The sequence below is a fragment of the Diachasma alloeum genome, unplaced genomic scaffold (assembly GCF_001412515.2).
Source record: "Diachasma alloeum isolate Michigan unplaced genomic scaffold, Dall2.0 Dall_scaffold_00198, whole genome shotgun sequence".
NCBI lineage: Eukaryota > Metazoa > Arthropoda > Insecta > Hymenoptera > Braconidae > Diachasma > Diachasma alloeum.
Genome location: NW_021680363.1, coordinates 623,929 through 641,021, shown reverse-complemented (window position 1 = coordinate 641,021; position 17,093 = coordinate 623,929). Strand labels below are relative to the sequence as shown.

General features: G+C 36.4%; 3 protein-coding genes across 4 annotated transcripts; all 3 read right to left on the bottom strand.

Moving 5' to 3' along the window:
- Positions 1 to 624: 624 nt before the first annotated feature.
- On the bottom strand, positions 625 to 1,339 carry LOC107048947 (thioredoxin domain-containing protein 12). Its single transcript, XM_015272403.1, has 2 exons — positions 1,068 to 1,339; positions 625 to 902 (listed from the first exon to the last, which is right to left on the bottom strand). The coding sequence occupies exons 1-2, from the start codon at positions 1,337 to 1,339 to the stop codon at positions 626 to 628; spliced, it is 549 nt and encodes a 182-aa protein (XP_015127889.1). The 3' UTR covers position 625.
- A 4,674-nt stretch (positions 1,340 to 6,013) lies between these two features.
- On the bottom strand, positions 6,014 to 9,632 carry LOC107048933 (39S ribosomal protein L33, mitochondrial). Of its 2 annotated transcripts, none has more exons than XM_015272383.1 (3): positions 9,498 to 9,632; positions 7,001 to 7,104; positions 6,014 to 6,194 (listed from the first exon to the last, which is right to left on the bottom strand). In XM_015272383.1, the coding sequence occupies exons 1-3, from the start codon at positions 9,536 to 9,538 to the stop codon at positions 6,067 to 6,069; spliced, it is 273 nt and encodes a 90-aa protein (XP_015127869.1). In that variant the 5' UTR covers positions 9,539 to 9,632; the 3' UTR covers positions 6,014 to 6,066. The 2 variants fall into 2 exon arrangements, with proteins under 2 accessions (XP_015127869.1, XP_015127868.1); XM_015272382.1 differs by lacking the exon at positions 9,498 to 9,632 and adding an exon at positions 8,591 to 8,725.
- Positions 9,633 to 10,090: 458 nt separating this feature from the next.
- On the bottom strand, positions 10,091 to 16,343 carry LOC107048878 (DNA replication factor Cdt1). Its single transcript, XM_015272318.1, has 4 exons — positions 14,793 to 16,343; positions 12,806 to 12,988; positions 11,844 to 12,082; positions 10,091 to 10,775 (listed from the first exon to the last, which is right to left on the bottom strand). The coding sequence occupies exons 1-4, from the start codon at positions 16,081 to 16,083 to the stop codon at positions 10,410 to 10,412; spliced, it is 2,079 nt and encodes a 692-aa protein (XP_015127804.1). The 5' UTR covers positions 16,084 to 16,343; the 3' UTR covers positions 10,091 to 10,409.
- Positions 16,344 to 17,093: the final 750 nt, after the last annotated feature.

The following is a 17,093-nucleotide window of genomic DNA, read 5'->3' as shown; positions in this document are numbered from 1 at the left end:
AACAAATGATACCAATTCTTTTTTTATGTAAGAGGGGCTGTGTAGCCCCTCATATAGCCCCTCTCGCCTAAAAAAAGACTGTTTTATTTGTTCCTCCTAGGGAATCGTCTGTTCGTCATTTCCTCGTCCTGAAAACACTGCCAGACGACGTTTCCATCCGCAACAAGATTGTCACTCGCGGAAATTTCTCCCCAAAATAATCGTCGTGACCACTTAATCCCGGAGGAGGAGAGATACCCGCGACGACGAAAATCTGATAAACTCTTCGGCTGGGTGGGGGCGGCAGTAGCGTTACCTTGTCAATGTCTTCGAGTTGTACAACGGGAGAGACAGACAGAGAAGAACGAGTTTTACGCCTCCGCGAGTCTCCAGAGAGTCGTTTGAAAGCGTGGAAAGGACCGCAGTGGAAATAATACAACTTTGTGTTCCTTGCCGCGGGATCAAAGGGAATCGCTTTACTAAAGAGAGAGGAGCGAGAGTCTACGTACGGTTAAACGAATAAGGGTTGAGTGAAGGAAGGCCCTCACCCTTGGACCTCCCTTCCACTCCCTTTCACCAAGTCTCAAACTCAAATCTATTATCTTTACATTTCTTTTTTTATTCTCGTTTCTTTTAATCCTCGACTTTATCCTCTGATTTCTTTGCCCTCTGGGTTCTGCGGCTCCGGGAGAGGATTTCTACCCGAATTGTCGATGACTTGTTGCATGACTTGGACTATTTGGACTGGTGAACTGTAGAAGTAACGGTGCTCTGGGTCTCCATCGGGATGACGATTGTATGCGTTTCGGATAAATTCACCGGTTGGGGTAAAGAAGAGAATGCGCGGCACGTATTTACCGTCGGGGGTGAACTTGTCGGATTGAATGAGATTGGAACTGCTCTCGATGTTGATCATCACGAAACTGTATTTAGAAGCGTTAAGTCATTGGGAAAATTAAAGTTTCATTAATTTTTCGAATTTAAAATTCCTAATTGAAGCGGAAAATTTTCGCTTCAATTAAAATGCATTTCTATTGAAAACATTTTTTTATGATTTTTTTTTCGTACGTGTCCAAATTCGAACTTACTGTTGACTCATATCAATTAATTTAACCGATCTACTGAACTTCTCCTTCAGTTTGACGCAAGCCGGACACGTTGTCTTGTGAATAACCAAAAAAATGGGCTTTCCGGTTTGTTTAGCCTCCTGAAACCCTCTCGGTAAATACCGCCACTTGTACGACTTCCCAAAACCATAATCCAACTCGTCTTCACCGCCATAAGCGAGCAGAGTCTCGACGAGCTGATCCGCGAGAGCAATAATGCTCCCATTCCAGAAATATTTGAAGTACTGCCGCATTGCGCTGACTGGGAATTTAGACCGAAAAATTAACTGTCAAAATAGGAATTAATAACAAAAACATCTGAAGACTGAGCGTAAGAGCATATGCCTAGGATCAGAAAAATGTTTGCCAAAAACCTCTTGAGGGTCAAATGATGGTAAGGGTTAAATGACCCTTGGGAACTTTTGCAGGCGACGGTCAAATTCTCGCAAGGATCAAACGATCCTTAAGGACGTTTTGAGTTGAGGGTCCAATTGTCGGCTCTTGCAGCCGTGTGGGGATAGGGGTCAAATGAACCTTTCTAATCACTCTGCTTTGACCCGATTGACCCTTAACCTGCAACGTGCTAAGGGTTGTCTGACCCTCAAATCCGTAACGTCTTCAAGGGTTGTCTAACTCTGAAAACCATTTAATCCTCACATCCAAAGCGTTCAAGCGCTGTTTGACCCTCAAAGCTATTTCACCCTATAATCCAAACGTCTTCAAGGGTTGTATGACCCTCAAAACTATTTGACCCTATAATGTAAAGGTCTTGAAGGGTTGTTTCAAGCTCAAAACTATTTGAGCCTCAAATCCAAATATCTTCAAGGGTTATTTGACCCTCAAACCCAGACGTCTTCAATGGTTGTTTGACCCTCAAAATTATTTAACCCTCAAATCCAAAACGTCTTGAAGGGTTCTTTAATCCTCGTAACCATTTAATCCTCACTCCCAAAATATTTAAGGGTTGTTTGACCCTTAAAGCTATTTCACCCTATAATTCAAACGTCTTCAAGGGTTGTTTGCCCCTCAAAACTATTTGACCCTATAATCTAAACGTCTTCAAGGGTTACTTGGCCCTTAAAACTATTTGACCCTCAACTCTAAAGGTCTTCAAGGGTTGTTTCAAGCTCAAAACTATTTGACCTTCAAATTCAAACCTTTTTTACGGGTTTTTGACCCTTAAATCCAGACGTCTTCAATGGTTGTTTGACTCTCAAAACTATTTGACTCTATAATCCAAACGTCTTCAACGGTTGTTTGACCCTCAAAACTATTTGACCCTAGAATCTAAACGTATTCAAGGGTTATTTGACCCTTAAAACTATTTAACCCTCAAATCCAAGTCTTCAAGGGTTGTTTCAAGCTCAAAACTATTTGACCCTCAAATCCAAACATTTTTCAAAGGTTATTTGACCCTCAAAATTATTTGACCCTATAATCCCAACGTCTTCAAGGGTTTTTTGACCCTCAAAACTATTTGACCCTGTAATCTAAACGCCTTCAAGGGCTATTTGACCCGTAAAACTATCTAACCCTCAAATCCAAACGCCTTCAAGGGTTGTTTGACCCTCAAAAGCATTTGACCCTCAACTAGGACCAAAAAAAACTTTCCTAAAGTATTTTTAGCTGAGGGTTGAATGGTCGTAATTTTAAGGGTTGTTTGACCCTCAAGGCCTTTTGACTCTCAACTTCAAAAATCGTTGAAAGTCGTTTGACCCTCAAAATCGTTTTATCCTCAAATAAAAGTAAAGCGAAAATTCCTGAATTGTTCTTCGCTGAGAGTCAACTCGTCTCGAGGTCAAACAATCCTTAAGAACGTTCAAGGCTAAGGGTTAAAAGGTCATAAGGGTCTTAAGGGAATAAAGCAAAAAGGTCAAAAAACGAGCCTTAAGAACTTGTCGAGTTGAGGCTCAATTCTCAAGCTCTAAACGACGACTTTTCAACGAATCACTAAAAAAATTATGTCAAAAATATTTGTCGAGCCACAAATCTGTTTTCCCCATTCCATAAACGACCCATTTCGCCTACAGCCATTGGCGCGAGATTTTCACCGCGTCCCGTCTATTAGAGCAGCTGTAGTAACTGGAATGTCCCCACCTTATCGCATGTTATTTCATGATTGTCATAATTCCGTGCCGTTGGAATGATAAAGACACATGCTGACCTTCAGGTTCGATGCGCGGTTGCTTAATGACGAATAAATCGAGTCGAATTGTCTCCATACCGGTACCTCGGCCTTTATATTAGGTAATTTGAGGAATGACTGGATTAGTCGGTTCTTGAGCGAGTGGTAACGCACGCGACATTCATCTTCATTTTCATTTCTTGCATTTTGCCATGTCTCTGATTGGGATTTTTCTGATTACCCTGGTGGGCATGGGATTGACTGCTGCCCAAGACTGCAGAGTTCGTGGACAAAACGTAAGTTTTTAAAATATATTTCTCAATGTTGAATAATTAAAAAACAGCTGCTGTTTATTATCATCAGGTGAACGATGTTTTCATCTTTTTGTTAGTGATTATTTCCTTATTTTCTTTATAATAATATTTATTCTTTTATAAAAATTTTCGTTCATTTATTTATTCATTTTTTATGATTATTATTGATAATACTATAAGAGTAATAATAATGATGAGCATCATCGTTATAAAAAGAATAAATAGTGCTCATTTTCCTGAGAATAATAATAATGTAATTTGACATTTGATTTAGTGCATAGATGATGCGGCGTGCTGCGGCGGCTGCTGCTGGGATAATATCTGCACCGATAGTAAGTACGCGTCGACGTAAAGCAAACGTAACACTCACGAAAAACATTTAAGCGATATCCCAAGACAATCAGACCCAAAAATTAGTCCCTGTGGATTTCCGGAAAAAAATCTAAGTAACTGAATTTATTTCATTCTCATAAGTTATCGAGATTTTCTGTTTTTATGTTACTGATGCAGGCAACAATAACTGTTTGAATCAAATAAGAAATTATTTGTTAATTAATTTCTTGAATGAAGGAAGGAATGCTTTCACGAAATTTCCATTTTTTAGAGTTGAGTAGATAAGACCGCGCGCGTATGCCCTACTCCGTGGAATTTACTGTATGTCAGAGGTAGAGAATAGTGTTGTATTAGATTTCTGAAGTTAATATCGAGTTTTCCGTAGGAAAAGTTTGAGGAGTGTATTGGATTTTTTAATCCTTTAATAAAAAATCCAGTGTAACGTTTTTTGAAGCCAATCTATTCGTCGTCCTGTGTCATTAGATTTTTTATAAATGGTAGCATACATTAAAGATATTACGATGATACAATATTATATTATACAATATATAATAGAGTACTATATTATTATAAAATATAATGTACATGATAGAAAAAATAAAATGATAAACTGATAATAATGATAACATACATTAAGTATATGATATTGTGCTATATTACATAAACCGTTATATGTGCATTATGTATCATATATAATACATAATACAATGTATTATAATGTAGTATAGTGCAAAATGTAACGTAATATAGGGGAGGTTGGGGTAAAATGGACACAACTTTTTTTAAAATGTTAATGACGTCTTGAAATGTTGAGGAAATTCAATAATATTTTTTTCAATGCAAAGAACATTTCTTTCGCTTTGTAATGAGCCCAAACTGAGCTCAATTGATAAATTTATTTCTGAGTTACGAGTAATTTTAAAAAAGTCCAAAGTGTCCATTTTACGCCATCTTCCCCTACTACTATCGTAATATCTTTAATGTATGCTATCATCATTTATAAAAAATCTAATGACACAGTAGGCGGAATAGATTGGCTTCAAAAAAAGTTACGGTGGATTTTTTATTAAACGAATATCACAGAAACTATGTAGAAACTATGAGAATTCACTGCACTCGGAATTTATCAGTTTATCACGGATAATCGGCTAGAAAATGGATTTTTTTCTTCTTTAATGTCGGCGGGAACTTCGAATCACTTTCTTTCTTCAAGAGAGATATCAATCATTAGAGATATCAATATTTCAGCGAGAAGAAATTCAAAAAATGCAAAAAAGTGGACGGGAAGAACTAAAAAAATTAATTTTTCAATGTCTTCAGAAAATTTTAAAATCGATAAATTTTTTCGAATAATGGAAGAATGCCCATAAATTCGATTTCTATCCTTGTCTTTTGATAGAATGAATAGAATAAATGACAGAGATTGAGAATCGAAGAGCAAACATTTTTGCTTATTATTATTATTTAACAATAATTTGTTTCTTAAGAACATCGTAAAAACCGCTTTCTCATAAAATGGAAAAATCGAGTTCGGGGAACTCACAACCCTCGTTCGGACGTATTTAATTGTTTATTATCTCCTAAACTGTGTAGTAACAGCTAGTTAACATATTTTTCAATAGCTGGGGATTATTATAAACATAATCTATGAAAAATATGACGAAAATCTTTAACAAAAACGTGTTTTCTAGGAATATACCTTAAATTCCCCTGAATTTCAGCTTATGGGCCGTGCTATCTCCACGAAAACCCCTGCCGCAATCATTACTGTCCACCTGGAATGGACTGTTACCTCTACAAACCCGACTGCGAGGGATGCGAAGCAGTTCCTGACTGTCGGGAGTGGATTCAATGAAATAAAATTCAATCCAAAAGGCTGAATACAATGCTGTCGCAAGTGTCCCAGAGACATCTTCAAATACTCTAAAACGTTCTCTCAAGTGGTTCATCGGTGAAAGATCACAGGAACTATTCGCATCGCGTTACTTTTGGTTTCGTTATCTTACCCGCAGCAACGAGGGTGAACTTGAAATTACACAGTCGGTTGAGCATTATCCCCTCCCCCCTTGAGTCGTCTCTGTGAACATTTTGGGGACAGGGAGATTTTTCACGGACTCACTGCGATGGTTTTGTCATTGAATTATTTTTTTCAAGAATTTTGTGTAACGATAATTGATATTTATTTTATGTTCAGTACATTTCAAGTTATTTACTGCATCTTTCGGATTGGTTCGCCTACCTCTTTATCGTTGTAGCCTTTTGTGTATGCGTTCTCTCCTCTCCAATCTTTTATACTACGAATTTTCTTTCGTTCTTTGTAGTACGCCATCACTTGGGCTGTAAATAGGGGAGAAAGGATTTTTATGAAGATGAATTTTTGGGGTTTATGCACTCGAGGAAATGCTTTACGGAAATTTGATGGAGTTTAATTGAATCAGATGAATTATTTAATTCGAATAATTTGTGAGGGAGTGTTTATTCGAACCCAAATTTGATTTTTATTTGTGGATTACTCACGTGAAATTTATTTTACAATTTATTTTATTTTTAAGGGGTAACTACTATGAGTTTTATAAATCGCGAGCTATTGGACTGAGATTTCTCATGCATAGAAGATCGATTATTTTATATGTATAAAAATATTATAAAATATTTTTAGGTCAGGCAGTTTCGAGATATTTTGATATAAAACAACTTCACGTTTCTTTCATCTTTAGTAAATAGGATTGTCATTTCTCCATAATTCCGTAAGGGGAGACTTTGTTGAAGAAAATTACTAAAAATCTAAAAAAATCCTCTCATGATGTCTTTCAAGGATCTTTTTTCCCTCCAAATACTATGAAAAATAAGTTTACTTTGAGAATTTTTCATACTGTATTATGTGTTTAATTATGCATCGAATCAATTGATATTTCGACCCTTAAAAGAGACATTCCATTGGTCTGTTTGGTTTTCCCTAAACAAAATTCGGTTATGCTTGACGAAAAATTCATCATTCACTTATAAGATTTGGGTTAATGAATTGGTAAACTCCCTTCAATATTTTGCCCAACTTTTTTGCTCTCAGGGTAATCACAAATATATAACACTTAATTATCATGAAGAATAAAAATAAAAATTGGAAGAATGACTGAAAAAATTACCATATGGATCGAATTGCATGAATTCCATTTTCTCTGCAAGTCTCTCTCGTATGAGATTCACCTTGTGTCCACTCACCATACTCTCGCAGAGTACCAAAACAAATCTAGAAATAAACAGAAGAAAATTATTAATCATTACAATTTATTGTTAACGATGTCGGTAAATTATCGCAGGATTTATCTCGTTATTCTGACGCGACTGGATAGATGGAGTTGTCCATCACTTCTAGGAAAAATAATTCTAGGTAAATGTCCGTCTTTTTTCTTCATTGAAGAGAAATTTGGAAAATTATTCAGTTGAAAAGGTCTAGAGAATAAACCTTTTTATCCTGAGAGCCACTAGATTTTCTGGCACTTTTTTCCCATCTTAATTCTCCTAGAAGTTAAGAACTCTTTTACGGAATTTACATGTCAATCATAATTTTTGAGGGCTCGAATCTGTATTATCTTAAATGTCAATATTTGTCAGAATTTTTTGGTCATTTTTCCGAAGATTTTTCAGTTCAATGAACGGAATAAATCAGTAGCGAAGTGGTAAAACGGTTTAAGTCGACTCATCTCCAAGTTGAGTTTTTGAGGGATATTTCCGAATCTAAGGGAGATAGCGAAATTTTTGTTATAACATTTGTTGTAGCTCTCAATCTGCTCTACAAAAAAGGTTATAACAAAAATTTTGCTATTTCCCTTATATTCAGAGATATTCATTGAAAACTGGTCAATAGTCAAAATTGACTTGTACCGTTTTACCATTTCGCTATTGAAATATTTCCCCTAGATTTCCAGAATGAAGGGATCTCCTCGGATTTTCTGAGAAATTGGTCACTTTTTTAGAAAATTGATGCCTTGTTCACACTTCTCTTATTTTTCAACAATTAGGGAAGATTGGGACAAAACGAAACAGTGGAAAAACGACTATTTGACGCAATTCAAGTAAAAAAAATGTTATCAACTCTTTTTTTTTATTAATTATTGCTTATTAACTTTTTTATTATTGGGAGTAGGGGAGGGTAGGGTAAAATGGACACTTCTGACTTTTTTTGAAATATTCATGACGTGTTGAATTGTTCATGAAATGGAATAATTTTATTTTTGAATTGAAAGAACAATGATTCCTCTTTGCGATGAGCTTAGACTGAGCTCAATTGATAAATCTGTTTCTGAGTTATGAATATTTTTCAAAAAGTCAAGTGTCCATTTTACCCCACCCTCCCCTGCTGATGAAAAAAAATATTACCCAGGGAAATGTGCACTTTAAGGAAAAAATATAAATACAATAAGAATAAGAATAAATATAAATGAAATTGAATTAATCTAATTGTGAAGAGGGAAATAGAAAGAAAATGAAATAAAATAGGATAAATTAATCTAGTTCGCAAGCCTGAAAAATTCAGATAATTCTCTACAATCAATGAAATAATGCCCCTCATAACAATAATAGCTATCTTTAAAAATGATATCGTAAAAAATGCTATTGATGTATTTTCTGCGATATTTTGCTCGGGAATAATCATGTAAATATGAACCTAACCTCAATCCCAATTTCGAGAATAGAAAAGTAGGTTTGGGGGTGTGAATAATGATTCAACTCACTTGCTCTTTGGTTTCGCACATAGCCAAGCGGTTATAAACATTATTACAATATGTATCCACTAGTGACACTGAGTTAATTAATATTCATCTCTTATTTTCCTCAATTTCGGAACAAAACGTCTCACTAGAAGCGAACGACTGAGCGCATGCGCAGAGGAGTTGGAATTCCATTCGAAAATTTTATGTTTTTTGCACCGTTTCTATTAGAAATCATATACCTTTCACGTGCATTTTTCAACAGATATTTGTTCATAAAAACGTATATAGATGTTGATTTTTCAGTCAGTCTCAGACACTTGCATCCGAAAAATACTTTTTTAAAAACAAAAATATGAACAAAAAATCAGAAATGAATTGAAAATTACCATTAGAATGAAAAAGTTTATTCTGAATATACAAAAAATATAAATTCTCAGTTGAGTAATTGAAAAGAATTAATTAAACATGTCCTGAAGTGATTTCGNATCTGTTTCTGAGTTATGAATATTTTTTAAAAAGTCAAAAGTGTCCATTTTACCCCACCCTCCCCTGCTGATGAAAAAAAATATTACCCAGGGAAATGTGCACTTTAAGGAAAAAATATAAATACAATAAGAATAAGAATAAATATAAATGAAATTGAATTAATCTAATTGTGAAGAGGGAAATAGAAAGAAAATGAAATAAAATAGGATAAATTAATCTAGTTCGCAAGCCTGAAAAATTCAGATAATTCTCTACAATCAATGAAATAATGCCCCTCATAACAATAATAGCTATCTTTAAAAATGATATCGTAAAAAATGCTATTGATGTATTTTCTGCGATATTTTGCTCGGGAATAATCATGTAAATATGAACCTAACCTCAATCCCAATTTCGAGAATAGAAAAGTAGGTTTGGGGGTGTGAATAATGATTCAACTCACTTGCTCTTTGGTTTCGCACATAGCCAAGCGGTTATAAACATTATTACAATATGTATCCACTAGTGACACTGAGTTAATTAATATTCATCTCTTATTTTCCTCAATTTCGGAACAAAACGTCTCACTAGAAGCGAACGACTGAGCGCATGCGCAGAGGAGTTGGAATTCCATTCGAAAATTTTATGTTTTTTGCACCGTTTCTATTAGAAATCATATACCTTTCACGTGCATTTTTCAACAGATATTTGTTCATAAAAACGTATATAGATGTTGATTTTTCAGTCAGTCTCAGACACTTGCATCCGAAAAATACTTTTTTAAAAACAAAAATATGAACAAAAAATCAGAAATGAATTGAAAATTACCATTAGAATGAAAAAGTTTATTCTGAATATACAAAAAATATAAATTCTCAGTTGAGTAATTGAAAAGAATTAATTAAACATGTCCTGAAGTGATTTCGTATATGAAAAAAAATTGATTGAATAAATTCCACACGTGCCTGCAGTCAATCTCAAACACTTGCATCCAAAAAAACTTTCTTTCAAAACAAAAATATGAACAAAAAATCATAAATGAATGTAAAAATCCAATTACAATGAAAAAGTTTATTCTGCTCAATACAATATACAAAAAAAACTTCCCAGTTGATTAATCGCTCGTCGTAACAAAAAAGAATTTCCAAAAATTCAGGAATAATTACAGTGAATTGAAAAAAATTAACTAAACATTTTCTCAAGTAACTTCGTGCATAAAAAAATTGATTGAGTAAATTCCACACGTGCTTGCAGTCAGTCTCAGACACTCACTTTAAAAAACCAAAAATATGAAAAAAAAATGAATCCTGTATTCACCGCAGAGTGAATGCTCAAATTAAACTAAATGCATAAACATAAGTACAGAAATACGAGATCACCCTTTAACTTTATCGTTAGCCATGATTTCAAATCGTTTCACGACCTTGGCAATGTCAATGTCTTTAGCAATCTTGAGGTAATTTGTCTTCCTAACATTATGAATACTAGCCCAAGTGGGTAACAGTTTGCACATGAGTTGGATGTGCTCCTCGAGTTCACCAGGTGTCATTTTAGTTCTGTATGAATTGTCGAGTTTGTGGATGACAAACTCGAGGGCCAGAACTCCCTTCTTCTCAGCTACAAAAATATTTCTCAGAATTTTCGACATCTCTGGAAGACGTGCGTACAGAGCTGCCTCTTTGTCCTCGTTCGGTGTCCTTGTCATTGCCTCCAGTGCCTTTGCTGCCTGTTTAGCCCGAACCTACGATTAAAAAATTTCACTCGGCTGAGTTGCTATACACCTGATATAATTTACCTTATTTGTACATCGAGGAACGGAAACTGGATTCAACATGTGGTGAGTGAAATTTTTATTTTGTTTATATACATTTTTGTGGGAATAATCTCATAATTTGTTGACCAAGTATTTCAAATCAAGTTTTTTAAGGCAATTATTTCAATATTGAATGAGTTGAGCGGAGAATATCAAGAGATTTTATTCAGGGAAATTAAATATTTCGTCAGGGTTCGTCAATTCACAACTAAATTTTGCAATTCCTGAAGATTTTTTGAAGAAAGTGAATTCAACACGTGTTAAATAACATTTTTCTATTGTTAAACTTGTCTGAACTGTTTTACAATTCTTCTAGGAAAAAAGATACGAAAATAATCCCATAATTTATTGATTAAAAATTTAAAGTCAAGGTCTCTAAGGAAATTATCTTGATAACGAATTGTTTACGAGCAAATATCTATAATGAGAGATTTCATTCAGGGAGGTTAAATTTTTCGTCAGATTTTATTCATTCACAACTAAATTTAGCAATTTTTAAAGATTTTTTGAAAAAAGTGAATTGATAATGGGACTAAAATTTTTATATCGTTGATATTGTCTGAACTATTTTACAGTTCTTCTGGAAAAAATAATTATAAAAATAACCCCATGATTTATCAACGAAGTACTTAAAGTCAAGTTTTTAACGGCAATTATCTCGATACCGAATGATGTAAGAGAAAATATGAAGAAATTTTATTTAGGGGATAAAATTCTTCAATGAAAGATATTATTTCGACCGGTATATTCATAGATTTCATCAAATCACACCTTAATTTTGTAATGTTTGAAGATTTTTTGGAGAAAGTGAATTAAACACGTGGAAATATTATGTAAATAATTCCATAATGTATTCATGAAGTATTTTAGAGCAATTATCTCGATAACGAATGATTTAAGAGAAAGTTTCAACAGTTTTTCGCTCAGGAAGATGAAATATTTCGTTAGGATTCATCAAACCACAACGAAATTTTCCAATTTCTGACGATGTTTTACCTTCTCGAGAAGAGCCAAGGGAATTCCCTTGAGCGCAGGATTGATGAGCGCCTTCTTCTCAGTCTGTGGAGTAGCTGGTGGAGTATCAACAGTGACCTCCAGCCTCTTAGTACCAGTCGTCTGAGTCTCCACTTCAGTATTTGATGAAACTTGACTGGTGGACGTCATCTTCGCCTCAGCCAGACGCTGAAGGGCTTTCTCCATTCTCGTATTGCAGTTGAAGAGACTCTTTGCCTTTTCTAAACATAAAATACACGAAGAACATCATCAAACGATGAAACATATTCTGAACAAACATTCATTGCAGTCCAACGATTTTTTTTATCTCAACGACTTAATCATCTTCGAGTTTGAATTATCCCCTGAATTAAGAAATTTCCAGACTCTTCTCAACTCAAAAAACATTCGTAAAAATTTAAATATAATAATCGTCAATTGAAGTGAACTAATCTCGTCCAATTTAATCAGTTGTTTACAATAATAATTCAATGAAAAATTCCACGATCATTGAAATAACAAATGCTTCATTAATCTCTCAAATGTTATTACAACTGTTGACCAAATGACACGTACGTATTCTCCTGATGGTTTGACAAGTGCTCAGAGAAATGTGAAAACCATTCTCCAGTGACAACATATCGATCTAAATATTATTCCTGCAAATGTCCTCAACAGATGATCCGAACCGATGGAAAATTGCATTCAATATGACAATTGATACACCTTCCATCGACTCTGACGATGCGATAAAGTAATTTGATTGACAAACAGTGTCTCGTCGGTGTTTGATCAGGTCTGAGTTTATGAATTATCATTCTGCTGACGTATGCATGTCTCAATTGTGAAATCATGACCCGGAATGCTCGATTCATCCCCGAAAGTCGGTTAAATTTTTGTCATTTGGGTTTTCAGGTCACCTGGATTTATCAATTATTGGTACATTGTTATTGTTTATTACGTACCGAGAACGTCGTGGGCTGATGTTGCTTTTTCGACGTTAGGGGGCTGGGGTAATTCAGCTTGTTCTATCGCTGGACAATTGTCGACGTCGAATTCTGGGTGCCAACGAGTTATTTTCTCCTTTGGGATCACCATGGGGCTCTCCAGGTTCAGGAGGAACTTCTCGTGTTCGGTCTTCACACGTTCTGGGAATTTCAAGATGATTAGTATGACTCAATCAACTGGATAATTGCACATATGGGTAGCGAAGCGCTAGAACCGTTCAAGTTTTCAATGAATATCTCGGAATCTAAAGGAGATAGCAAAATTTTTGTTGAAACATTTTTTGTAGTCCTTGATTTGTTCTATAAAAAAGGTCGTCACAAAAATTTCGTTATCTCCCTTAGGTCTGCAGATATTCTTAAAAAACTCTGCTGTGGCCTAAGACTTAAACCGTTTTATCGCTTCGCTACGGATGTGTGAACAGAATATTCATGTTATGATTGAAATAATAAAGTATGACTTTTGTCAGTTGGGAAACATAATTGTTCGGTTGTTTTTTGTAGCAATATTTCGATAGGAGACACGATAATTATTTTTTGGCAATTATTTCTGGAAATTGTGTCTGAAATTTCGAGTGACAAATTTTGAAATTTTGAACAGCCAATTTACGGAAAATTTCTATGCATGTTGGTACTGACAAATCAGTTAATTTATCGAGTATTCGACTCTTGAAAATGAGGAAAATTCAGAAAATTATTGCATTCGAAATCTATTGAGAATTAAATTGAATGCGATGTTTAATGCTCTCAATGAGTTCGAGATTTCAAGCTGTAATTAAAATATCAAAGATCACCTGACATGAAAAAAATCAATTTTAGTGAATTTCCAAGATGAATAAAAACTTCTGTACACGTTTTGATTTTACAATTAATTCAAATTCCTAATCCTAAAATTCAAATGCAGTCATTACTCAAATTCCAAAGGGTTTATAACAGTACAAGCTCCATAAATGATATGATAATTCCTTCAAATATGGAATTGTCAGGTCCATATCGCAACAAAAATTATTGAAAATTAAGAAAATTCCAGCAATTATTGTTCTGAATTTTTCATCTATTGAAAATCCAATTGAATGCGATATCCAATTCTCTCCCCCAACTCTAGAATTCAAGCTCTCATTGGAATATCATTATCAATACCCCTGGCACGAAAAAAAAATTTTTTTGCTTTCCAAAATGAATAAGAAATTTCGTAAACCGTTTCATTCTAAATTAAATTCAGAAATTTTCAATCTATTGAACATCCAATTGAATGCGATGTCCAATGCTCCCACAAAATTCCAGAATTCGTCATTGAAATATCACTATTAATACTCCTAGCACAAAAAAAAAATTTCCTTTCCAAAATGAATCAGAAATGCCATAAACCTTTTGATTCTAAATTAAACTCAGATCCACCCTGAAAATTCGAACGGTTCCAAACACCGTAAGCTCAATGAATTCCCCTTTCAAGTTTCAAAATCCCCAAAAATTAATGAAACTTCTCATGAAAAGAGTCCAAAGAACCTCCACCCCCTCAAACCCTCCCCCAAACCACATACCTATTAATACCCCTGGCACGAAAAAAAATTTTTTTGCTTTCCAAAATGAATAAGAAATTTCGTAAACCGTTTCATTCCAAATTAAATTCAGAAATTTTCAATCTATTGAACATCCAATTGAATGCGATGTCCAATGCTCCCACAAAATTCCAGAATTCGTCATTGAAATATCACTATTAATACTCCTAGCACAAAAAAAAAATTTCCTTTCCAAAATGAATCAGAAATTCCATAAACCTTTTGATTCTAAATTAAACTCAGATCCACCCTGAAAATTCGAAGGGTTCCCAACACCGTAAGCTCAATGAATGTCCCATTCAAGCTTCAAAATCCCCAAAAATTAATGAAACTCATGAAAAGAGTCCAAAGAACCTCCACCCCCTCAAGCCCTCCCCCAAACCACCTACCTAAAAGAGCATTATAGAACTTCCTCTTCCTCTCCAAGAGCACCGCGGGCCCCATGCTCATCTCGGCAGCAGACTTGATGACATCCTCCCCATCAGGAGTGTTCCTCCCACTCTTCCTCTCGACCAACGGCGTCAGCACGAGTTCGTACTTCTCCTGCTTGGAGGCCGACCCAAAGGACCTCATCTTCTCCATGCTCAATGCAAAAGCCCCAGGATAAACCGTCCGCACCTGCGCCAGATGCTCCACCGTAAAGTTCCTCCTCAGCAGCTCCTGAACAGCAGGCTTGAGCTTCCTGAAGGTGATGGTCTCCTTCCTGTTAAACAGCATGGCAGCCACGGTGTCGATACACCTGAAGACCTCCCCCAGGAACCGATAGCCGAAGGGTAAAGTGAGAGCTGGCGTCGCAGTGTCGACGATGGACTGATACCTCTGGTAAGCCGGAGCCTTCGTTGGGCTCGACTTGACAGGGCTGGGCGTCTTCTCCTTGGGCTCAAAGAGCAATCTCCTCTGGGGGCTGACCCCTGGACAGAACCTAATGGACTTGGTGGGGGTCTTCATAGGGGATCGAATGCCCTTCTGAGGGCTCACAGGCACCTCCAGCTCGATCCTCTCGAACTTCCTGATCTTCGGGGGCATCCCCTTGTCCTCCTCGTCCTTCCTGAGGTTCTCCAGCTTCTCCTCGCACCTCTTGATCCTGTCGATGGAGGCCTTGAGCTCGGCCAGCCTCGAGGACCTGTTGATCCTGTCCTTGATCTCACGAAGACTCAGCTGGGACCTCCCAACCCTCTCCAGACTGCTCTTGGGGGTTGTGGAGCCAGCAGCTGGCTCCTCACTCGTCTCAGGGGCACTCTGAGCCTCGTTGGGAGTCGATATCGCTTTCCTCGGGCTCAGCAGCCCCTTCTTCTCGAAGACGACGTTCTTGCTCGTCTTCTCTTCGTTGATCTTCTGGAAGGACTCACGAATGTCCTGCTGCCCCTCCTGAGCTGAGCCCTTCCTGCTTCGAGTGGCTCTCCCCCTCGTTGTCATCCTGGCTCTTGGGGATGACTTAGCATCGAACTGAATGCTCCTCACTACCGAATTTAACTTCTCTGGTTTAGGGTCGGATGTGAACACTAGTTTTGGACTCGACGAGTCGGAGGTTTCGGCGTCTTTCGCTGGTTTACTAACCTCAATCCCCTTGGAACGCGTTCGCTCCTGCTCCAGAATGAGGACTTTGGCTTTGTTCTTCAGTTCATCAGTCGCTTGTCGTTTGCGCGTGTGGAAAAACGAGGTGACTGTTGGCTGCGACATTATTTATATACGGGTATATACTGATTGCAGCTGGGATGGATCAGTGGAGAATCGGATTTAGTGTGGACGTGGAGTCCTGGGGTTAATGGGTTTATGGGGCTTTTACGAGCTTTCAATGTGATTCTGCCACGTTCCACCTTCACTCGCGCACTTGTGGGTTCGAGCTCGGGTCTAGGAGTTAGCCCGCCTTTTTCACGGTATTTAGGCGCGAAAACAATGGAAATAAACGATATGTGAGGTAATTTGGGAAGGGGAGGGAGGTTCGGTTGGGTTCGGCGTTTTAAAGGTGGGGGTTCGGGGGGCTTCAGAGAGATGGCGCTGGGGGGAGTTTCTCGCGAGAATGGTCGATTTCCGGGAAGAATCAATCGATATCTTGGGTCGACACGCGGTGGGTCGCCCACAAAAATATCGAACGCGCAAAAACAAAATTATGGAACACTTTGGCGAGGTCGGGAGAAAAAGTTGTTGGATTTTTATTGGAAATTATGAAGCTTGAATGTCTGATTGACAGTATTTTATCGGAAACATGAATAGAATTTTATATTTTCTATAAAATGTTTACTCTTCACTTCATTTATCACACGCCAAACTGATCAATTCTTGCTTCTCAGATTTTCATACATAAATTCTAAACTCTACAAAATTCACGAAAATTCTTCGGTTTCCCAAATAATTCGAGAAAAATCTGGGATTTACGGTTACCTGGAAAACTGGGAAATTTTCCGAAGAATTCAAGAAATTTTTTCAGTTTTCTAGGAAATCAATTCATAACCCTCCCCTGATTTTTCAACAATTACAATTTTAATCAGATTTTCAAAAGTAAAAAAAAAGAATTAATCGAAGATTAAAAATTATTCATTGATGCTTCACTCTTCATTCTCTTAATCCTCTTTAAGTCATTATCAATATTTATAAAACATCTATGAGTACATGAAGTGTAATAAATTCGATTTCTTCATTTTCACAAAAAGATGAGAGCGCGCGAAAGCGCGCGCACAGATCTCGTATTA